The following is a 24945-nucleotide window of genomic DNA, read 5'->3' on the forward strand; positions in this document are numbered from 1 at the left end:
TAATAGGTACAGGTAACTGATAAGTATCTAATTATTAGGAATGGTCACACTTTATTTTGATGGTCTGTTTGTTGAATGCTAACTAATTCTCATTAGATTATAAGTAGACTGTTAGGTTAGGGTTAAGATTAGTGTAATTTGACATGTACTTGCAAAGTTTCTTATAGTCAGTTAAATGTCTGTTGAATGAGCATATCAACAGATATTAAGCAGACAGTCTACTAATACTCGAATGGACCATCAAAATAAAGTGTTATCTAAAGTATCAGAAACTAATAATAGGTATTTGTATCTTTAAAAAAAGTGCAACTGTAATACCACATCATTTACTACTAGTGTATTACAATATGTGATAGTAGTCATCAAAATTGGATCGAATAGCTGATATTGCATTGACGGCCTCTAATAATCCCTAACTTGAGTTTGTTACTCACAATATAACAGTCATTAGTCATAATGAAATAAACAATGATATCTAATGAATAAGGAATAGTTTCTAATATATAACAAATTAGCTCTAGGGGAGAGCGGGGACAAAAGTAACGTGGTACAAAAGTAATAAAGCGATTTTCTCAAAGCCCTGACAACATTTGCTTTCTATGCTATAACACAGGGGTGTAGCAACCAGGGGGGACAGAGGGACACGTCCCCCTCACTTTTAGAGACAGACCATTTAGAAACAGGTGTATAACAGCACATTAGGCATGCAAACCTTGATCGAGCTGCCAAATATCAGCTGATTTCGGGACTGTGTCCTGCAGTTAGATCTGAATTTCAGGTTTTTTAAGTGCAGAAAGTAAATTATTGGTTCTCTTTTTCTTATTACAAGTTGTGTTTCTCTTTTCATGTGCCACGGTAAATGATCAGTATGCAGGTTATTTACTGCAATAACATTTCCTTAAGTTTAAAATGTCTGAGCTTTCAGTTTAAAAGTAAATCAGGTTTAAATCGCAAGAGTTCCTGTTGGGAAAAAAGTAACACTGTTATTTATGTCCCACTGCTAATAGACAAACCTTATTTTTCATTTCCACATTAGAGTTCTCAGTGTTTTAATTGATATGTTTTATTAAATTAATGCATATTGCCAATAACAATTAATCAAAATTCAAAAATTTTAACAAATTGCATTGTTGAGTTGGTTGTGAAACATTTGATGGAGCTGAAAATCGATATGAAAATGCCATTCAATATTTTTAGGAAAATAAAGGTCAAATATACTTAAAATAAACAGGATTAAGCCAGTAAATCTATTGTAGTTCTACTTTCAACCCACCCGTGTGTTACTTTTCCCCCTACAGACAGGGTTAAATGTAACAATGTGCAATACTGTATATTTAAAGAGAAATAATTTTGAATTTGTTCTATTTTTTAAGATACTATAACATTCGATATTGATAGACCACACTTATGACTTAATAACCACAACAAAAAAAATATATATGTCTAAAACATCTTTTAACATCTTTTAAAAATATTTTTTAATGAAAAATGGTACTTTCATCCCCGCTCCCTCTATACTAGCTAATATTAGCCAAGTTTTACAAACAGGTTAGTTCTGGCCAGGACTGGACTTGGTTAAATTCTAATATTTAAGCGTCTTTTATAGGCAAAGCAGTGACGCAGTAGTTAGTGCTGTCAGCTTACAGCAAGAAGGTCACTGGTTCGAGCCTCGGCTGGGTCAGTTGGTGCTTCTGTGTGGAGTTTGCATGTTCTCCCTGCATTCGCGTGGGTTTCCTCCGGGTGCTCCGGTTTCCCCCACAGTCCAAAGACATGCGATACAGGTGAATTGGGTAGGCTAAATTGTCCGTAGTGTATAAGTGTGTATGGATGTTTCCCAGAGATGGGCTGTGGCTGGAAGAGCATCCGCAGCATAAACACGTGCTGGATAAGTTGGCGGTTCATTCCGCTGTGGCGACCCCGGATTAATAAGGGGAATAAGCGGAGAATAAAATGAATAAATGAATGAAGCATCTTTTATAAATGTACAAATGCTTTAGAAAGGCACATTACTGACATTACTGAACAGTAATGTTTAGCTGTAGTAAAGATAGCTTGCACAAGTACTTAATGGGGGATTTTCTAGTATCAATAAAGCACTAGTAGCATAAATGTTAATACTAGTAGTACATACAGTACTTACATGCATCGTAATTTAAAAATTGTTTGGCGAAAGAATCTTAATATGAAGGCTTGTTGAGTCTCTGGCCTGATGCTGATTCTACACAAGATGGCGCTATTTCCTACTTTCCCTACACTCGCTTATTCCAGGACATTTCCTCCCAAAATATAACGGAGATGGAGAAGTTTTGGATGTCCAGAAGTTTGAGTCAGCTGACGTTTAACTTTCCCTTTCTGACTCAGTTCCTCCGACGGCAGAGATGAGGCAGCTTTCGAAGGAAAGTCTAACTTACAATCATTTTGAACAGCTTGTTAATTATTAGGAAACGTACTGAAATGCGTTTCAGATTGTCATCGTAACTGTGACGAAGTTTGGCGTTTTAAACGACTTTCCAGGTAAGAAATATTCTATATACAAAAGTCAACATGGGTTGGAGGATTATCTAAACTTATGCTGAACTGACAGACGGCATGTTTTGGGTGGCTATAACATGATTTTCGCATGATTTAGTAGTTTTGTTTATCCTGATTCTTAGACTTTTCGAAGAATATAGTTTTAAAAGTATTTTAGTCAAGGTAGTTTTTAACCTCAGCATTTAGTTTACCAAAAAATAGCCTGGTTATGGCTTTTAAAACTTGTGTATGTACATATTGTATTATTATATAATGTTTTCTTCTTAAAGGGATAGTTCATCCAAACAATGAAAATTCTGTCATCATTTACAGTACTCGTTTGTCTTTTTTATGTTGAACACAAAAGAAGATGTTTTGAAGAAAGCTGAAAACCTGTAACTATTGACAGTGGCGGTTCTTGTTTAAATGGAACCCAGGGCAAACCACCCCCTCTCTCCTTTTCTGAAAAAAATTGAACCATATAGAAACTAAGTGGAAACTATGTGAACACATGTAATTGTCTCAAACAAATAATTCAGACAGCATACAAACAAACTAAAATGTTTCTAAATTGCCCATAGTGTATGTGTGTGAATGTGATGATTCCCAGTGATGGGTTGCAGCTGGAAGGGCATCCGCTGTGGCGATCGCAGATTAATGAAGGGACTAAGTCGAAAAGAAAATGGATGAATAAATAAATATAAATCTGGTTATTAATATAATTATTATGATTATAAATAAATAACAGAAATCAATCCTAAATGTAACTGGAAAACAATTTAAAGACAAAACCAGAGTGGATCTTAAGAAAACTTTGGCATAAATATTAAAGACAATTCTACAGAATGGGCTACAAACAATTGCTTTATGTAATTACCTGTTGTCTTAGACCTGACTCATGACCGAGAATTTATGCTATTAAGTCTTACCTCCCTGACTCATCATCTCTCCTTTTTGCTTCATAGCCATGCTTAGTCAAAATAAGATGATCATCATATTATAACTATGTTATAAAATGTAATAATATATACTAGTACTTTTATCAACTTGCAAAACTCGCTGCGTGCCGACACCTCTGCATTAAAGTTACTCAGTTTTCACAGTGCGTAAGTGGTGTGTATTGTATCACCATGCATGCATATTGACACCGGAAGCAGAGCAGCGCATGTGAGGCACACGGGAATGGTTTTACGCTCGCATGTGCAGTTTGCCTTCACCAACGTTCTTTTGGTTTGCGCATGCAAAAGATGGGAAATGTAAGTGGCCCCTAATGTCTTGATTCTAGGGATCACCACTCTAAATTAATACACTTGCATAAAGTAAATTGTATCTAGAAGCTTACTGGGGCTCTTTTTCTTTTTTTTGTCGTTTTTTTGCACCGTCTCCCCATCCTGCCCCCCAGCAAGATGCCACCCTGGGCGATCACCCATTTTGCCCAAGCCTAAATCCGCCACTGACTATATTTGTGTTTTTCTACAGTGTAAGTCAATGATTACAGGTTTTCAGTGGTTTGTAAACACTTGAGCTTGAATAAATAGTGAGTAATAATTAAATTTTGGGTGAACTATCCCTTCAAGTATGTGTTTTAGCTGTTTGCATTTACTCTTCCTAATTTGTAAAGTTAAAAAGAGCAACACCTTTTGGGTTTAAGTATCTGCAGAAAAGTCAAAACCCCCCAACGTTCCTTCAGAAAGGCGATTGACCCATGAGCATTTCCGAAGATGAGCCAAGGACTTTTAATGTTATTGGATTTGGCAGTAAGACGAGGAGTGAAAAGACCACTCGGATGTGTTTAACAACCAGTGTTCATCTGTGTTTATAATACTCATTGAATTTACTCCCTTTGTCAGCTTAAAGGTTGGTCGTCTACTTGAATCCAGAACATCTTTCATCATGGGTGACTGGAGCGCACTGGGGAAACTTCTTGACAAGGTCCAGGCGTACTCCACTGCTGGAGGCAAAGTCTGGCTCTCCGTCCTCTTCATCTTCCGGATCCTGGTGTTGGGGACGGCGGTGGAGTCCGCCTGGGGAGACGAGCAGTCGGCCTTCAAATGCAACACGCTGCAACCTGGATGTGAGAACGTGTGCTATGATAAGTCCTTCCCCATCTCCCACGTGCGCTTCTGGGTGCTGCAGATTATATTTGTGTCCATGCCGACCCTCTTATATCTCAGCCATGTGGTGTTCCTTATGAACAAAGAGGAGAAACTGAATAAAAAAGAGGACAAACTACGAGACATCCAAAGCAAAGGCGGAGATGTGGACGTGCTCCTGCGCAAAATCGAAACGAGGAAGTTCAAGTACGGATTGGAGGATCACGGGAAGATCAAGATGAGGGGAGGGATATTTTACACGTATATAGTGAGCATCGTGTTGAAGTCCGTATTTGAAATTGTCTTCCTTTTAATACAGTGGCATCTTTACGGATTCAAGCTGTCGGCTGTTTATACGTGCGAGAAGTTCCCTTGTCCGCATAAGGTGGACTGTTTTCTGTCCCGTCCCACAGAGAAGACAGTTTTCATCATCTTCATGCTGGTCGTCTCGCTGGTCTCTCTGGCTCTCAACGTATTTGAGTTTTTTTATGTGATTTTTAAGAGAATGAAAGACCAAATTAGGGAGTCTGAGAAGAAATTTGACAGTGCCTGCAATATCAAGCCCTGTCCGAGGAATCTGTCCGGCTATGAGTATTACAATGACTGCTCGGCCCCCGTCCCAAATCTAGGCTACAATCTAGACACTGTCGATAAATCCAACTCCTCTGATAATTACGACAAGCAGGCTAATGAGCAGAACTGGACTAATTACAGCACAGAACAGAACCAGTTGGGTCACAGCCAGCGCTTTCCTTACCCGGAGAAAGTGACTCTAGGGAAGGATCTTCTGCTGCTAAAAGAGCTTGAACCTCGACCCAGTAGTCGAGCGAGCAGTCGAGCCAGGCCGGATGATCTTGACATCTAGCAGAAGCCTCAAACACTGACACTTTCTGCCTTTCACAACGTTTAAAGAAACTGTGAAATGGACACTGTCACTGACATCCAAAGAGTGGTGTTTAAGCATTTGTATTTATTTTATTCGTTTCGTACTCTTGTAACTCATGCCAAACAGCTGTTTTTTATGTGAACTATTTATGAACTGTGATCGTGAAATCAAATCATTTCACAGATTTACTCTATACACTACCTGACAAAAGTCTTGCTGCCTATCCAAGTTTTAGGAACAACAAATAATAACTTGACTTTTAGTTGATCATTTGGTATCAGTAGTGACTTATATGAAAGGCAAAGGCCTCTAAATTACCAAAATATAATATGATCATGCCTTGATTTTTAATTATTTAATTAGGACAGTAAGATCAGACTTTGCTCAGCCAAAAGTCTTGTTACTTAACAGAAATAATGTACAGTATAGAATATAAAGTCATGGTGCAGTGGAAAAATAATGAATATTGTGTAAGACTCCCATGAGCTAAGAGGACTGCATCCATACATCTCTGCAATGACTCAAATAACTTATTAAAAAAGTCATCTGAAATGGCAAACAAAACATTCTTGCAGGACTCCCAGAGTTAATCAAGATTCTTTGGATTCATCTTCCGTGCCTCCTCCTTCATTTTACCCCAGACATGTTCAATAATAATATTCATGTCTGGTGACTGCGCTGGTCAATCATGGAGCACCTTGACCTTTCAGGAACTTTAATGTGGAGGCTGAAGTATGAGAAGGAGCACTGTCCTGCTGAAGAATGTGCCCTCTCTTGTGGTATGTGATGTAATGGGCAGCACAAATGTCTTGATACCTCAGGTTGTTGATGTTTCCATCCACTCTGCAGATCTCTCACGCACCCCATACTGAAAGTAACCCCAAACCATGATTTTTTCTTCACCAAACTTGACTGATTTCTATGAGAATCCTGGGTCCATGTGGGGTCCAAAAGGTCTTCTGCAGTATTTACCTTTCTACCTTTTGCCACTTTTCCAAATGATTAACTAGAAGTCAAGTTATTATTTGTTGCTATTACAACTGGGATTGATAAGATAAGACTTTTGTCAGGTAGTGTAGTAGAAGTGAACAATTGAAGTGGATCAAAAAGTCTTTCAAAATTGTCTGCAATTCTATGCAAATGTCAACCTTGCCATGCAAAAAGTTAAGTTTTCACCAAAATAGCAAAACCCTTTTTAGTTTTTTTGTGTAGGTTTATATTTTACATTCATTCATTCATTCATTTTCTTGTTGGCTTAGTCCCTTTATTAATCCGGGGTCGCCACAGCAGAATGAACCGCCAACTTATCCAGCAAGTTTTTACGCAGCGGATGCCCTTCCAGCCGCAACCCATCTCTGGGAAACATTCACACACACACTCATACTCTACGGACAATTTAGCCTACCCAATTCACCTGTACCACATGTCTTTGGACTGTGGGGGAAACCGGAGCACCCGGAGGAAGCCTACGCGAAGGCAGGGAGAACATGCAAACATGCACACAGAAACGCCAACTGAGCCGAGGTTCGAACCAGCGGCCCAGCGACCTTCTTGCTGTGAGGCGACAGCACTACCTACTGCGCCACTGCCTCGCCCTTATATTTTACAGGTCTGTAAAAATACCCAAAATCGTATCTGTCAATGTTTTTAAACTATTAAATTTGACTTACCAAGGTCAAAAAAGTGGCAATTTCACATCTCTCAAATCCATAACGGAGAGAAGTTACATCCATAACAAAGCTTTCCCTCACAAATGCAAATATGTTAAATAAAATAAAATAGTTTTTTGTTCTAGTCAGCCAACTCTTATCCTTTTGATTAGCATTATTTCTTTTAGGTTGTGCAGTTTAATTGACAGAATTTCTACAATGTGTTTTGTATACTGCAAACTTTTTTGGTCACATCAATATCGTATGTTTATTTTCCTCAGTTAATATAGTATATAAAAATGTTTTAATGATTGATATTTTTTCTGATCCCTTAACTCTGTGGTTAGTTGTGTTGGAAAATATAAACAGATGTCTACATATACTTTCATTGTAAATTCACAATTTGAATTTCTTCTGCGAATGTCACATCCATCATGCTGGAATTGCTCTTAGGACAAAAATGGGTGTTGTTCAATAGTTTTTGCACAACTTTGATGAAAGGTTTTGATCCACGTCAAATGTTGACTACTGTAGAACAATAAGTGTATGGGTAGTTGACACATATGTGGCCATAAACTTTTTTGTACTGTATATCAATATCAAGAGTTTAAGTTCAAAATGTATATGAATATATAATGGAAACTGTATATCTTAAGTTTATTAACTGGTTTCCATTTTTTTTCAGACTTTAACTTTTTTAAGGCACCATTTTGGCTTCACAATGCAAATTGATTTAAAGTCAGTTGAAGTGGTTTTAAATGTGCTTGTTTTTATTATATTTATGTTTGATATTTTATTTTTATGTTTTACGTAATCTTAACTAAAAAATGTAGAGATGGTTAGACATTAGAGTAGCTCCTCGCCGCTTAAAAAACAGCCAATAGCTGTTACAACTGGGATTATCACAGCTATATCACAGCTCTGCCAGTGAGTGGTTAAGCTCAAGTGCATCAAATGAAAAGCATCTTAAAGGGGGCGGTGCATGTCGGATTCTAGAGAGAGAATTTGATTGATCAAGATTTGATGAGAAAATGTAGTATGAAGTGATTGATATGAAGTGAAAAAATGGCATAGGTCTCAAACTTGATTCCTGGAGGGCCACAGCTCTGCACAGTTTAGTGCCATTCCTAATTAAACAGCAGACCAAACTAATTGAGTCATTCAGGCTCATTTGATACCTAAAGATAGGTGTGTTGAAGCAGGGTTGGAACTAAACTATGCAGAGCTGTGGCCCTCCAGAAATTGACTTTGACACTCCTGATTTAGGCGGAAGTGACAAACTGTAAGCTATGCATTTTTATATAAGTTTTATGTCTTCTAAACGCAAATTTAGTCACTGTTGTGTAGCACACTAGCTAATAGATATCCTTAAAACTTTAACAGACTAAAAGTTTTTGCTTTATTAATCTGGGGTTGTCACAGCAAAATGAACTGCCAACAAATCTAGCATGTTTTACGCAGTGAATGCCCTTCAAGTTGCAACCCATCACTGGGAAACACCCATGCAATCCTATTCACGCACACTAAGGACAATTTAGCCTACCTAATTCACCTATAGTGCACGTCTTTGGACTTGTGGTGGAAACCAGAGCACCTGGAGGAAATCCACGCCAACACGGGGAGAACATGCAAACTCCACACAGAATTGCCAACTATCTCAGCTAAATCAGCGACCTTCTTGCTGTGAGGCGACATTGCTACCTACTGCGCCACCACCCAACATGAGTTATCTAGTTAATTAAAATGAGTACTACATTTTGCTTTCCCAGTACTGGCTTATGACTGGAAGAGCATCCTCAGCATAAAACATATGCTGAACACTGATATTGGATTTATTTTTGATTGTGAAAGCAAAATTCTCCTATACAAAAGTGATTATGCCCAGGGTGCAAGTTATACATTGACGATCGGGGGGATCAAGTTTTCGGTTAAGTTCGGTAATATGCCTCAATAAACTAAATTTATATATTTAATTCAATTACATCTAATTAATTGATCCAACTTGTTGATGTTTTTAATGTTTTGAGGGATATTGGATGGTTCTGAATGACATTATGTGCATATTAAATAAACAGTGACAGGTTTGCTTTCTTACACCTATTAAGAGATGACCATGAAAGACTGCACATATATATTTTTATTTTACAATTTAACCTCCATGTGCGAGGCAGTGTATAATAAAATACATGCATCTTGTTTAACAGACACCTACAAACCCCTTTTTTAAAGAAACATGTTTTTTGAACACTTACGAACGAGCGACCTTCTTGCTGTGAGGCGACGGCACTACCTACTGCGCCACTGCTATCTAGTATTTTAATAAATAATATTATTTAGGATACAGATCAGAGCAAATTATTTCCTAACTATTAAAGGGCAGACCTGATGGTGAATGGGTTATACTTATGGCAGGTATTATTTGGCAGTTTGGTCATCTGCTTTGAAAAAACGTAAGTGTTCCATTTGGGACCAGACTAAATTCATATACTATGCTTTTGAGTGTGTGAGTGCGTAAGTACATAGTGCATAAGTGCACAGTGTGCCATTTGGGACGCAGCTAAAATTATCAAACATTTAAAAATTAAAAATAAATGATAAAAACAGCAAAATAGCACTGATGTCAACTACCCATATGCAATTCACATACACTAAATATTTTCTCAGAAATTCCATTTTCAGAGCGCAATCAGGTCAGATGTGTGGTGATTTGCAGCACAAGTAGATCTATCTAGTTTACCCCTACTGGAATAAATTAAGATCATTCATTCTACTCCAGCAGGAACTTAACTTGAGCATTCTTTTTTTCCATTCTTCTTTTTTCCGACAGCGTTTTTCCACTGCGGGAAGTTGGCCAGCACACATAAATGGAGCACTGTTTTCTGGGATCTTTAGAGTTACTGTACATAGTCTTCTGCTCTGGGCCAGTAAAGATCATCGTCAAGCCACCTGACTGCTTATTGCTGTGTTCTTTTAAGTGCTGACATAAATGTGGGTTAACATATTCATATAATTCACCAGTGGCAAATTGACCACCCTCTGACTGACAAATGAAAGCCTTAAAAGAGTCTGAAATTAAAACGAGTTAATTAGATTCAACTTTTTCCTCTGTTCTCAGAGTTTCCTATTTATTTGAAGGGCTAAATGAAAACACATGCTTTCACTCAGGTCTGCCAGCCACATGTGCTGAACAGAAAAAAAAAAAAAAAGTAAACTGTGTATTTGCACTTTACTCTGAAACAGGCTTTAGACAAATCTGGGATTTGTGTGTATCAAGGACAAGGTGTGGTTATGTAGCATAAAAGGAATTTAGCTAAATATTTGATGTTTATTATCGTATGTAAAAAATATTGCACGTTATCAAAGGCCAAATTCAGGCATTAAAATCCTTACAAGGTAAAATAGCTTGCATTTCTTGTGTTTTGCATTCACATGATCAAATGTGAGCAAATGAAATGTGCCCCCTGTAAACCTGAATGTTCTTCAGTCATGAAATGAGACTTTGAAGAGTTTTTAATAACTCAGTAAAACACAAGCTCGGTCTTCAACTAAAACTCTGCCTGCAGCTGTAGGTCAAGCTTTACACCACCGGCACACAGCATGATTACATATGATTTCACAGAGGCAAACTGAGGAGCTATCTATCCATCCACTGACCCAATTATTTATCTTTCTTTCTTTCTTTCTTTCTTTCTTTCTTTCTTTCTTTCTTTCTGTCATCCAACAATTATTCCATCAGTTTGTCTGTGTCTGTCTATCTATTTATCTATATATTTATCTATATATGTATGTATGTATGTATCTATCTATCTATCTATCTATCTATCTATCTATCTATCTATCTATCTATCTATCTATCTATCTATCTATCTATCTATCTATCTATCTATCTATCTATCTGTCCTTCCTCTGTCTTTCTGTCTGTCCTTTCATTCAACTATTAATCTATTTGCGGGTCGGTCGGTCGGTCTGTCTGTTTGTCTGTCTGTCTATCTATCTGTCCGTCCTCTGTCTTTCTGTCTGTCTGTCTGTCCTTTCATTCAACTATTAATCCATCCGCGGGTCGGTCGGTCTGTCTGTCTGTCTATCTATCTGTCCGTCCTCTGTCTTTCTGTCTGTCTGTTCTTTCATTCAACTATTAATCCATCCGCAGGTCTATCTATCTATCTATCTATCTATCTATCTATCTATCTATCTATCTATCTATCTATCTATCTATCTATCTATCTATCTATCTATCTATCTATCTATCTGTCTGTCTGTCTGTCTGTCTGTCTGTCTGTCTGTCTGTCTGTCTGTCTGTCTATTGTGATGGACATTTTGAATGAACTTCATGATGGTGAGCAACAGGTTTTGTAAAATGCAGAGAGAAGCAGTTTGGTATGGTCAAGGCCAAAGCCTGACACACTGCAGCACTCCTACTCAGCAGTTAGAAAACCACAACAAGATCTTTTTTTCCCACCAGAAATGTATCTTTCTTGGAGTCTGGCACAAATTTGAGTGTACGTGCACTCATGGGTATAAAACTGTCTGTAAATCTGTCTGTCTGTCCTTTCATCCATTTATTAATCCATCCAAGGGTCTGTCTGTCCGTCCATCCGTCCATCTATAAGCCCGCCCGCCCGCCTGTCCGTCCGTCCATCCATCACTTTGTTAATCCTCTATCCATCTATATCCACATCTTTCCCGTCCATCCTTTTGTCCTTCTAGTCCTTCATCTGTCAAAAGAAAACCAGCCAGAACATCCTAGCAAAAAATTCAACAAAATTCTAACAAAAATCTCCCATGTTAAATTTCTACAGCTGAATTAATCTTCATGTCAAGAATTTAGTCCACCGACATAGCCCTGGCAAGCTGTGAAACACACGTTTCTGTTTAAAATTCCATGTTACGTAGGTTCAAAAAAGAAACTTCGAAAGCGCACTTATAAAAGAAAAGAGCAGCCAAGCTCATCTTTTTACTCTTGCTTGGCCGACTGTAAGATCTGAGGCGGCCGGACATACCTTTCAGCCTGCCAGTTTAATTGAAAACAGCAGGGTCTAGTTCTGTTAGTTCAGAACATTCTGCCATACCGATGACATTATAGCATACCATAGTATTAATTTAGCGGCATCTAATTGTGTGTGACTTTATGGAATTGCACATGTTTGCATATCCTACTTGCATAAATATCAGGACCGCAAACTGTGTGCCTAAAAATAAACCTTTTGTTCTCTCAGTGCTGTGGGGTGCGTTTTTGATGTAGTACTTAAGGGCTTTGTAGAAACAGCTTGTCTCCATCTATTAGGTGAAATGCACGTGGTATTAACATGTTTTCTAAAATTTTTTATTTAATAACGTTAAATATTCACACTACACCCAAAAGTGCCATGGTTACATTCAGGCCTCCTCCTTGGCTTTGCATTTAGACAAACAAGGGAGTGGTTATAGGCCTTATGGTTTGTGGTGACACTGAGGTTTATTCCCAGTACAGACTAAACTCAACTCAACGTTAAATTGCATCATGTGATTTCCTTCAGCTTTTAAGAGTTTTGAGATACTTTTGAGGGTAAATTGTTCTTTTAAAACAATAAACAGTGGATTGGGAAACAATGGCAAAGAGCATGCATGGCTAAAGCTTTCATAAGCCTGAGTATCATGGATCAAAATGGCAAACAAACAGAGAAAACGGATCGAGTTTCACTGCTGGCAAAAGATTTCTCACTTTTTACGTAACAAACATCATGACATAACTGTTTTGAGCTCATGGATCATGACAAATAACTGAATAAGTTGTTCTCCCTGTTGTCCTTAAATGAGAGAGATCAATGGCGCACACATGAAGATTACTTTAATGAAAGAAAACTCAAATTAAATTAAGTGTTCTGAACTAAAAATAAACCAGAATTGAGGTGAGACACAACAGGAAAACCAGTTTCGTTTTATCACACTTCATTAGGTTTTGCCTAAAGATAGTTACAATACACATTTTTACAGTTTTTCTCAATTGCTTTGGCACATTTTTTTTAAAACAGACTTAAATGTCTCTAAAATGCGAGTGCAAATCTCAAAACTGTTCGCTGGAACTACAGAACTTTATTGCATGTCTGCAAAATGTAGTTACTCACCCAAAACATTTAATTCATGCATCAAAACCTAGTTATTGTGTCACTAATTTGGCCAAGGCCACCAAAACATAAAGTGTATTTGTCATAGTGTGAACCACGCGGCTCAAAATGATTGGTTGCTTTTTCACCATGACAGTTAGGCCCCGTTTACACTAGTGCGTTTTAGTTTGAAAACGCATAAGTTTTGCTACGGTTACGCCAACCGTCCACACTACGCCGGAGTTCTCGAGCGCCGAAAACGGAGCGTTTCGAAAACGCTGGAGAGGCCGTTTTCATTTTGAAACGCTGCTGCTCCGTCTCAGTGTGGATGATGGAAAACGGAGACATCTGAAAACGGAGGCGGGGCTGCAGACGTTCGCCTCTCTGATTGGGGCTTTTCCTGAATATTAAGTAGCCTAACACACAGTTCAGTCCTGAATCTTCTCCGTGTAAGTTCAGACTTCGCAAGTTTGATCAAGGCTGCAGTCTCTTCTTCTCAGTTTGATATGGAAAAGCAGACTATACCGAGGACACGGGTAAATCTTCAAAGGGAACAGTGTACTTTATAACTTCATTCACATCACCCTGGCTTCGTTGTTTCACTTTCTCAACAATAAAATGTAAACATGATTTAAGGAACTGCCTATTTTCATTTTAATATTAGCAACTTAGACAGCAGACATGTTGAGGCGCCGTGCTGCATGAGCGTCATCTTCACTGTGTGGATATTTATAACAAAACGGAGCCGATAACAACTGCCTCCTTTCAATTTCAGTGAAAATACGAAACATCCCCTCTCTTTTGCTGAGTATCAGTTTTAAGAATCGATAATGGCCATTTTAAAAGTATAACATACAATAAGTTTATACATTATAGGAAATAAAGGCAAGCGATAAGTCAATATACAGAATGTACGTGGTTACATTAATCATTAACTTATCTTTGCGCTCAGCCAAAACACGTTACCTGAGAACAAGTAATAGATTCCAATGCCCAAAGTCAGGGAATATGTCGTTAGATAAAGACAACAAGATAAATGAAATATCCCGTTTAATAAATATAGTGAGATTAGATCCAGCGGGAGATGCTTGATGAGAAGTCCGACTAGCAGAGCTCTCATCTGGGTACATGGGCTGCAGCGCTTGCCCGAGAGCGTCTGTGTGGTCACGTGATGTGCGTTTTCAGCGTTTTGGTGTGGACGGAGAGCAGTTCAGAAACGCTGGGTAAAACGCGAGTGTGGACGCGGATCGTTTTCATTCTAAAACGCCGTTTTAAAACTAAAACGTATTAGTGTAAACGGGGCCTTAAGGTTCACAAAATCTGATATTTGTTGAGAAGGGTGAATAGTACATGGAAAACAAATAAATTAACATTTGTGTTTATACAGTACATTATTTACGAATGTATTACATGCAATCTTGCTTGTCCAATTACTGTATTGTATATTTCATATTTCTTATGCTACCACAAAGCCCCCCCCCCCAAAATATATATATATACATACACACACACATATATATATATATATATATATATATATATATATATATATATATATACAGTTGAATTTTACTGACGCGTTTCTAAAAATAGTTAGCAGAGAGAGAAAACAGACAATGCCTACACTGTTTATTATTCTTATTTTGCAAAAGCACACACATTTGTTGTCATTGTAAGTGTACACAAAAAAATAGACACCTAACAGATTTAATTGATGTATTGATCTTATCTCTACGATCAAAACTGAAAGTGTAATTTAAGTCCTTTTCAGCGTTCTTACTTCGTAAACACTACTGACTACGTTTACATGGACATCTGTAATCTAGTTATTTGCCTTAATAGACAATAACACAATAAAGGTGTTTACGTGAAGTGCTTTCATGTAAGAGTTTTATATAATTTAGGGTGACTAACTGCAGTTCGAAAGTTTAACCTTCACTCATGAACATTTCATTCATGCCACCATGACAAACTGGGGTATTAGAGGCAAATAAGAAGTAAGGACTGGTGAGAGTGTTATGGAATTTTATAACGCATGCTAAATGGAAAGAAAAAACTTCAGCAATTGTGTGTGTGTGTGGTCCTTTACTGCCAGCCGAGTGTGTGGATCTTGGCGGAAAATATGGCGAAAAGTCCTACATAACGGTAATAGTTTGATTGCGGTGTTTACTTCAATAATGCCTTTAATATATGCATACTCCACATGTCTTAATTCCATTCCTGTTTAGTTCAGTTAAGGTAATCAAAAATCGCTATTTCAAGCTTGTGTAGGCCTACAGTTCAAAATTCATGATTAACTGAATAGTTTGTAAACATAAGCACATCTTATTGAACATCATTTATTTTCATCACCAATTATCATAGTAGAACAGTTTCTCAAGCAGTTTGTGATGCATGTTCAAAAAGGGAGATGAGCCCCTGATCTAATGCGCCACCTGGCTTGAGAAACCCTTTCTCAAAGACTTACTTTTAGTCATTATTTGGGTAGCACACATATTCTAAATGTCCTCGGCAGAATTCATATGAGCCATTTCAATCTAGATTAACTAGCTTAATTCCAAGACTAAGTAAGATTACAGTGAGATTAATCTAGTTTTAAAAAAATATTCTATGCCCACATATAAAGTATATATATATATATATATATATATATATATATATATATATATATATATATATRTGTGTGTGTGTGTGTGTGTGTGTGTGTGTGTGTGTGTGTGTGTGTGTGTGCATTTACCAATTAAGACATTACAAACAATGTCAATATCAGATATTTATGGTATATATGTGTGTACACAATTGTTTGATAATTGAATTAACTGTTTTGTGTGTGATGGCTTACATGTTGAAAATGATCAAAAAGTTGTGAAGAGTTTGACAGTTTAGTTGAGAATCGACTATTTAGTTTTGTTCAACACGATATATATTAAATTATGTCCAAACTACAAACAACTGTACTTACTGTTTGCACACACATGCCGAAGCAGTTGCAATTTGCTTAAATCAATAAGAAATGCCACTATTAAGTGATAAGTTAACTGTTCCGAGATCTAAACTTACAGTTTTGAAAAGATTTTCCTCGAGAATTGAGCCAAAGCATCTGAGAAAAACGGTAAAGGCCACTTTCTCAAACAACAACAAAAGGTTTAAACATAAAAATAATTTATCTATAATAACTGATGTGTGGAATTTGTATGTTCTCCTTGTTTTGGCGTGGGTTTCCTCCGAGTGCTCCCGTTTTCCCCACAGCCCAAAGACGTGCTATAGGTGAATTGAATAAAATAAATAGGCCGCAGTGTATAAGTGTTTGAGAGAGCGTATAGGTGTTTCCAAGTACTGGGTTGTGGCTGGAAGGGCATCTACAGTGTAAAATATATGCTGAATAAGTTGGCGGTTCATTCCACTGTGGAACCCCTGATGAATAAAGGACTAAGCTGAAGGAAAAGGAATGAATGAATAATTAATTGTAAAGAATGTTCAACCTGATCACCAATGCTGAGATATGTGTTTAATTCAATCGTTCTGTTTTCTTTGGCTAAGACCCTGCTTTTTCAGGGGTCGCCACAGCAGAATGAACCGCAATTGTTATGCTTTAAATTTGTGAGTTTAATTAAATAATGGTTATGATAATGTAAGCTAGGTTTTCTTTATTTTCTCTTTTACCCTATGCTTACACCTACAGTGCCTTTTGTTAAATCAAGTTGATTTCAAAAGAGTTTAAATATAGTGCAGCTCCATGTCTATCTAGATCTAGCTAGCTTTTTTATTGACATAACGTTAGTATGGACGGCTACCTTGTCTTCGTTTGGTTTTCGTCCCTCTAATTTTTTGCGGTTGTTGTCGTACAGTAGCTGGAGATTCTCCGGGATTTATTTTTAGTGTGTTCCCCTGAAAAAAACAACAACAAAAAGACATAGTGATGAACGACAAAAACAAAGTATTCATCGAAGCTAATGTTTCTCCTTGATATACTAACTTATTAAACCATTACGTAACACTGAAGTGACTTACACTTTTATAAAGCCATAAAACATCGTGAAAACGTCATGCTGTGCTATGACTGTTTCAGCAAAATTAAATAGCCTATCAGTAGAAACTGACCAAATGGCTTCATAGGAATTTCTGAAGTAAACCTTTCAACACTCACATTTATAAAACACGCGAGCCATCTAGCGGCTGGCTTTAAGAAGTGCAACTCATTCTGCTCAAGAAATTCATTACAATTTTATTAAAGGATGGGAGGATAACCTGACCGGTGAATTGCTTAGTTTAAGTAAGTTTTAAGAGTACGCTATGTATTTTTTAACTAATATGTAATTTTTTTTTAAACTTCTTGTATTTTCAACGTGTTTGTGGCTCTAGGTAAAGACCAGGACGGTCACGTGATATGTGTTACTTTTCTCAGTGCTGATTATGATGGTCCGACCACAGTTATGAACTAAATCATTCTGTTGAGATTGTTGGGACGCATTTGACTGACAGTCCTAAAAAATTAAAGACAGAAGTAAAATGTTTTCATTGTATATAGGATTTTACTTCTCTAATATATATATTATTAGCGGATGCGGTGGCGCAGTAGGTAGTGCTTTCACCTCACAGCAAGAAGGTCGCTGGTTCGAGCCTCGGCTGAGTCTGGCATTTCTGCGTGGAGTTTGCAAGTTCTCCCACGTTCGCGTGGATTTCCTTCGGGTGTTCCTGTTTCAGTCCAAAGACATGCGGTATAGGTGAATTGGGTAAGCTAGTGTTTGTGTGTGTATGTCCCAGTGATGGGTTACATCTGGAAGGACATCCGCTGCGTAAAAATGTGCGGGATAAATTCAATTCAATTCAATTCAGCTTTATTTGTATAGCGCTTTTACAATGTAGATTGTGTCAAAGCAGCTTCACATAAATGGTCATAGTAACTGGAACAGTGTGGTTCAGGTTTTAGTGTTTAAGTTCAGTTCAGTTCAGTTCAGTTTAGCTGGCGGTTGATTCTGCTGTGGCGAGCCCGCATTAATAAAGGGACTGAGCCGAAAAGAAAATGAAGGAATGAATAAAGGAATATATATTAGTTAATAGTTAACACATAACGTAGGCTACTACCTTTTTAGCATTTCAATTTGCAAATAATAGCTGAACAATAATGTCTATAGTAATATACCTATACATACATTTGTCAATTTACCTATTTGAATTCTCATATCTTTATTATCTTTGTTTTTACCCATCACAGTTATTCGGTTGCACGGTGAAAGCTTCTCTCTCTCTGTGTACTTTTTTATATCCCGGTGGGGACTTAAATCTGCACACAGACTCATGAGAACTTTTGTCACCGTGGGGACCAAAATTCAGGTCCCTAAGGGTAAACATGCTTATAAATCACACAGAATAAAGTATTTTGAAATCCAGATTGTATCCTGTGAGGGTTTGTCACTAGGGGGATAGAGTGTAATCCCAAAAAGTTAAAGTAACTCAAACCCTTTGTTTGAGGAAACCGGTTGCAACAAACCATTTACAAAACGAATCCTAATAAATACTGTAAACTAAATCTATTTGTGTAAATAAGCAATTTGAGCACAGTAAAACCCAATAAATAAAGATAACTTAAACCAACTGAGTACTGTAAAACACAATAAGTTAAGGCAACTCAAACTGTTTGAGGAAAGCGATTGCTACAAACCATTTGAGTTAAAATACTAATATACGAGTACTGTCACCTTACTCCATTTAAGCTGAAGTAATGAGTTATTTAATTAACTCACTGACTTTAACACTGGGCGAAGCAGTGGCGCAGTAAGTAGTGCCACCTCACAGCAAGAAGGTCAAGCCTTGGCTCAGTTGGCGTTTGGAGTGTGTGGAGTTTGCATGTTCTCCCTGCATTTGCGTGGGTTTCCTCCGGGTGCTCCGGTTTCCCCCACAGTCCAAAGACATGTGGTACAGGTGAATTGGGTAAGCTAAATTGTCCGTAGTGTATGTGTGTGTGTGAATGAGTGGGTGGATGTTTCCCAGAGAAGGGTTGCAACTGGAAGGGCATCCGCTGCGTAAAAACTTGCTGGATAAGTTGGCGGTTCATTCCGCTGTGGTGACCCCAGATTAATAAAGGGACTAAGCAGACAAGAAAATGAATGAATGACCTTCAACACTGAGTTTAAAACTCTTTTCAAATGAATTAACTTTCAGTAAATTTTGAGTTCACTATACACTCATTTCACTTGATAAAGTTGACTGTTGGGTTTTACAGTGTACAGTTTGCATAGCTTGAGTGTGTGTTTACTGCATCAGACTGACTAGAAATTGTCATGGTATTTACCTAATCTTGTTACTTTGTTGCTTTTACTACTTTTGTTGTTCTTATTTGTCACCTCTGGAAAAAATAAGTGTCTGCAAAATGATTAAATGTACAATTTCATTACTGTGAAATATGTTATGTGTATGTCTCTCCACTTCATTCATTCATTCATTAATTCTTTTTCTTTTTGGCTTAGTCCCTTTATTATTCTGGGGTGGCCAATCTGAACCGCCAACTTGTTCAGCATATGTTTTATGCAGCGGATGTCTTTCCAGCTGCAACCCATCACTGGGAAACACCCACACAATTCCATTCACACACATACAGGCATCAAGTGACTTTCAAAAATATTAAATAAATAAATAAATAAAACTTGAACATACACTACATCAGTTTGATAAGAACTGCTGACAATGTCAAAAGCTATCTTTAGATAAGTGTAATTAAATGTTTTGTCTACTTCACATCTCATTTGTTTACATTGAGATGGTGTGATTGATGCCCCTATGCCGCAGTCGACCACCAGAGGGAGATTGAAAAGTTTTCCCCTCACTTTTCTTGCAGGCATGCAAGTGAGGCACCAGTTTGAGCCTTTATATGCCCCCCTGGAGAAAGATGTGCCCCCTGGAGAAAGACCTGCCCCAAGCAGCCAATACAAAATGTGGTTACATAACAAGTAATTTCCTTTTCATATGAAAGAATGCCAGTTTATTAGTTTGCTATATAATATAGAGCATAGAACTTCATCTTATTCTCTATAGCTATGCACAGCATGCATGTAACTCGAGTGAAAACAATTCCACAATTCAAGTTTTTGTATAAACCTAATATAATTTATTGGAAAGTTTTGTAAGTGTAAATATACTAAACGTAAACCGAACACTGTATTTTGTGAATGAGAATTGGATCCGTACTTGAATGATCAATCTTTTTTGTGCTCCTAAAAATAAATAAAGGCTTTAAGCACTTAATTATACAAATAAAGCAAGTTCCTTTGCAGCAAAAGTCAATGAGACACAAAGAGGCATGTGACACGAATTAGCCACTTTATATAATTGTTTTTCATATTAATTAAGGCCTAAATCTAAACTGAAATTCGATTAGCATAGCTTAGGTTAATATTATGGTGAACTACCTGTGCACTTGACTTTAAGTGACTTACACTTTTCTTCGAAAAGTAGCATCTTATGTCCACGTTTTACACAGTGAAGTAGGACTGGAAAATGTTCTTGTTTGGTGCTTCTCACATCCAAACATAACTACAGCTGTCAGTCACTTGACAGCAGAAACAGATCCAGTCAATCACACTTTCCTTAGGGGAGGGAGGACCCAATAAGGGAACATACTTTTACCTTTTTTTCACATCCAGGTTACTAGGGTTGATGGAGCACTAATTTATATTGAAGGTGATTCAATTGGTGAGGACATTTTAATAATTGGAGGATATTGGTGGGGACACGTCCCCTCAGCCATGCCAATTCTACACCCTTGACTTGAATATTATTGCAGACTCTCATAACAATAAGGCAATTAAGACTTCTAATACATTTATTTGATTTCTTTATTTATAATTTTTAAACAGAAAAAGATTAAGAGATAATCGGGCCTGACTCAGCACTGAAAAAATATTCAAAGATGATTCCCTGGATTTACTCATTTTTTTGCATTAAGTGGTTGCAAACAATTTATTTAGTCTGCATTTAAACAAGCAAATTAAGTTGAACATTAGTAAATTGAATTTGTTTATTTAAATTCAACACATATAAATTGTTCGCAACAGTTTTGTAGACATCAATTTTTTCAGTCAATGCTGTTTTTAATATTCTGCATTATTTGCCTTATTTTTTGTGTGTCCTTTATTTGTTTATCTTTATTTTATTGTCTTTTTTCTTTCTCACTGTCTTTCTTTTTGCCATACCACTGTAATTCTTCTTTAAAATTAGTCATTCCCTTTTAGTGCAAAAAGTAATATTTGCATTGTTTGTATTATACTTATTCTTCTGTATTTTCATTGTAATTACCTGTTATTGCAATAAAAAACAAACATGTAACTCGAGTGTAAAACGTGCTTAAATGTCACGTGTACATTGACAAAACATATGTAATAATAACTATGTAAATAATGCAAATGTAATAAATAAATAAATGAATTCACCAGCTCTGAAACAAGCTGAGTTTCTTCTCTATTTTTCTTCTAAAGCCCACTGCATAGAAATTAATTAATTGATATACATTCTACTTGGCAAACACTGTATACACAGTACATGCTTTGTACTCCTCAGTTTAGATGCTATCAATATGCTAATATCCTATAGGCCACTCATTTAAAACGTCACAATTGTAATTATGAACATTTTTTAATATCGCTCCTCAAAACTTCCAGACCTGTTATTGGATTAGACTACTAAAATTACAGTGTCACTTCTCACCATATACTTGAGCAAATCACAGCTTCGCTAGACAAAACCTTCATCCAATCAGCGCGATCTTCCCCCCCGAAGCCCCGCCTCCCTGACAGTATTAATTAGTTTGGGCTTTGCATTCCGAGGACACTGTGGAGACTGAACTCAGCGACTGTACGAGCAGGACCACTGTGTGTTTCATCATCTCTCAACATGGTCGATGCATTTTGTGCCACTTGGAAACTGGTTGACAGCCAGAACTTCGACGAGTACATGAAGTCACTGGGTAAGAAAATTAATATACATTTACTTGAATATCTTTGCATGTGTAAGGTGCAGTAGTGTGTGTCTATTAAGTGATGGTATATGCAGTTAATAACGTTGCATTAATAATAATAGCATTGTTGCATTTTCGGATGGGTTCTTCCACAGGTGTTGGTTTTGCTACCAGGCAAGTAGGCAATGTTACCAAACCCACAATTGTGATCAGTCATGAGGGCGATAAAGTTGTGATAAAGACGCTGAGCACCTTTAAAAACACCGAAATTTCCTTCAAACTGGGAGAGGAGTTTGATGAAACCACAGCAGACGATAGACATGTGAAGGTTTGTGCCTTTTCATTCATTCATAACTCACTAGAGTTATTTTGGAAGTTGTTTCTTTGTTTTTAACCCTCTATTAATATTATTATATAATCTGTATTTATGCCTAATGAATGATACAATAAAATTAAAATATATATTTTTGTCTCATTTCAGTCTACTGTATCCTTGGAAGGAGACAATCTTGTCCAAGTTCAGAGGTGGGACGGCAAGGAGACAAAGTTTGTCAGAGAAATCAAGGATGGTAAAATGGTTATGGTAAGCAGCTTTATTAATATGAATCACTATATTGCTTATACATTACTTACGGATCCAGTGGTTCTTGGGATTAAAAACATTTTAGGATTTTTTTTGTCTATATTACCAACAAAATACAAGAATTAAGGCAAATAGTGCCTTAAGGTTTGAGAAAAGTTGTTAAAAAGTCATTTTAGGCTACAAATCTAATATATGGCATTATATGCAAATTACATATATGACATACAATTTCATATTTGAACTTCACATGTATGAAATATCTCATATAAGCAACATGTTTTTCAAAATATTGCAAAAATTGCCTTTTATTCATTCATTTAATTATTCATTCATGTATATATTTTCACCATTGAAATTAAACATTTTTACAAAATGTTCAAACATATTAGTTTTAATTTTATTTATGTGTGTCATATATAAAATTTAAACTTTTTTATGTATTTCATATATGAAGTTAAAGCTTTCATATATATAAAATTTAGCCTTTTTATGCGTTTCATATATAAAAATAAAACATTCATTCATATATATATATATATATTGTTCATTTATTCATACAATTCATTATTCATTCATTCATTTATTTTCTTGTCGGCTTAGTCCCTTTATTAATCCGGGGTCACCACAGCGGAATGAACCGCCAACTTATCCAGCAAGTTTTTACGCAGCGGATGCCCTTCCAGCCGCAACCCATCTCTGGGAACAATTCATCATATATTCATGTATATTGTTTATCATTCATATATATATATATATTTTAGCCATTGAAATTACAAATTTTTTCATATATGTTCAAATATATCAGCTTTAATTTTGTTTCATATATTAAATTGAAGCATTAATTTATATAAAGTATATATATATATATATATATATATATATATATATATATATATATATATATATATATATATATATATATATATATATATATGACTCCATTATTCATATATTCATTATTTTAATCTGTATATACATTGTTCATAATTTATATATTCATTAATTTACAAAGATTTTTTTCCATCATTGAAATTACACAATTTTACATATATGTTCAAATATATTTCATATTTATATTAATTATATTAACATATATGTGCATATTTATAAATCTAATGGTTAAAAAGAATATAAAAGTGGCCATTTTTGCAATATTTTAAAATGTACGTTGTACATATGACATTTTATATATATTTAAAATCCAAATATGACCTTAAATGTCATGTCATTTGAATATATTTCCATCCATCAGATTTCTATGTGGGGTCCCTCCCAAAATCCTGATGGGACTGATTAATGTAGCAACTGATTATCAGTGTGGTGAATATGTGATGTTCTTCAATGTCTCCTTTTCTGTTTGCAGACCTTGACCTTTGAGGGAGTGCAGGCCGTGCGCACATACGAGAAGGCATAATGTCCAGAGCGCAGGACGTTTCAGTATTACCCTGGCAACTTGACGATATTACAAGGGAATTTTTATTACACTGTATTGTCATCTGGGAGTTTTCCCCTTTTTTTGTAAGACCTTTTATATAAAACGCACATTGTGAGTTGTTTTAAATGATGCAGAATGTCAATGATGGTGGTGGGGGAGTGTATTATTGAGGCCTGCCTTTGTGTCAAATTGAAAGAAATACACATTTGATCTAAAAAAAAAAAAAGTTCCTGTTTCTTGTTTTTTTTTTTTTTTTTTTGCAAATGTTTAAAAAAATCAAAGAATAAAAATGATTAGAAACACATTAAAATGTGTTAAAACGGGTTATAAAAAGAATGAAAAAGAAAAGAAAGACAAAATAGTGTGATCTGTCGGACATAGCTCAGTGCTCATTCAGTAAAGGCAGAGCTAAACAGATGTGTTTTCAGTCTTGATTTCAATGTGTCTAATGCTGGAGCACATCTGATCATTTCTGACAGCTGATTCCAGCAGTGGGGAGCGTAGTAGTCAAGTATCTTAAAGATTTCAAAGATCTGAGTGATCTGTTAGGTTTGTATTCAGTGAGCATATCTGTAATGTATTGAGGTCCTACAGGCTATTTAGTGTTTTACAGACAAGTAATAATCTATTCTGAATGTAACTGGGAGTCAGTGTAAAGACCTGAGGATGTGCTCTGATTTTACGTTTCTGGTCAGAATCCTGGCAGCAGCATACTGGATGAGCTGCAACTGTCTGACTGTCTTTTTAGGATGACC

The 24945-nt window shown here is 36.4% G+C and overlaps 2 protein-coding genes across 2 annotated transcripts; both read left to right on the top strand.

Moving 5' to 3' along the window:
- Window positions 1–2261: 2261 nt before the first annotated feature.
- gja1a (gap junction protein alpha 1a) lies at window positions 2262–10084 on the top strand. The gene is made up of 2 exons (XM_688906.9): window positions 2262–2514; window positions 4362–10084. The coding sequence occupies exon 2, from the start codon at window positions 4405–4407 to the stop codon at window positions 5467–5469; it is 1065 nt and encodes a 354-aa protein (XP_693998.1). The 5' UTR covers window positions 2262–2514; window positions 4362–4404; the 3' UTR covers window positions 5470–10084.
- An 11970-nt stretch (window positions 10085–22054) lies between these two features.
- On the top strand, window positions 22055–24404 carry fabp7a (fatty acid binding protein 7, brain, a). Its single transcript, NM_131605.2, is given in 4 exon segments — window positions 22055–22181; window positions 22328–22500; window positions 22654–22755; window positions 24119–24404. Coding segments are annotated over 4 exon segments (399 nt in total). The 5' UTR covers window positions 22055–22108; the 3' UTR covers window positions 24170–24404.
- Window positions 24405–24945: the final 541 nt, after the last annotated feature.

The sequence above is a fragment of the Danio rerio genome, chromosome 17, assembly GCF_049306965.1.
Source record: "Danio rerio strain Tuebingen ecotype United States chromosome 17, GRCz12tu, whole genome shotgun sequence".
Classification (NCBI taxonomy): domain Eukaryota; kingdom Metazoa; phylum Chordata; class Actinopteri; order Cypriniformes; family Danionidae; genus Danio; species Danio rerio.

What these genes read in the sequence shown, in the direction of transcription:
- gja1a (XM_688906.9), top strand. Translation starts at nt 4,405, where the DNA reads ATGGGTGACTGGAGCGCACTGGGGAAACTTCTTGACAAGGTCCAGGCG.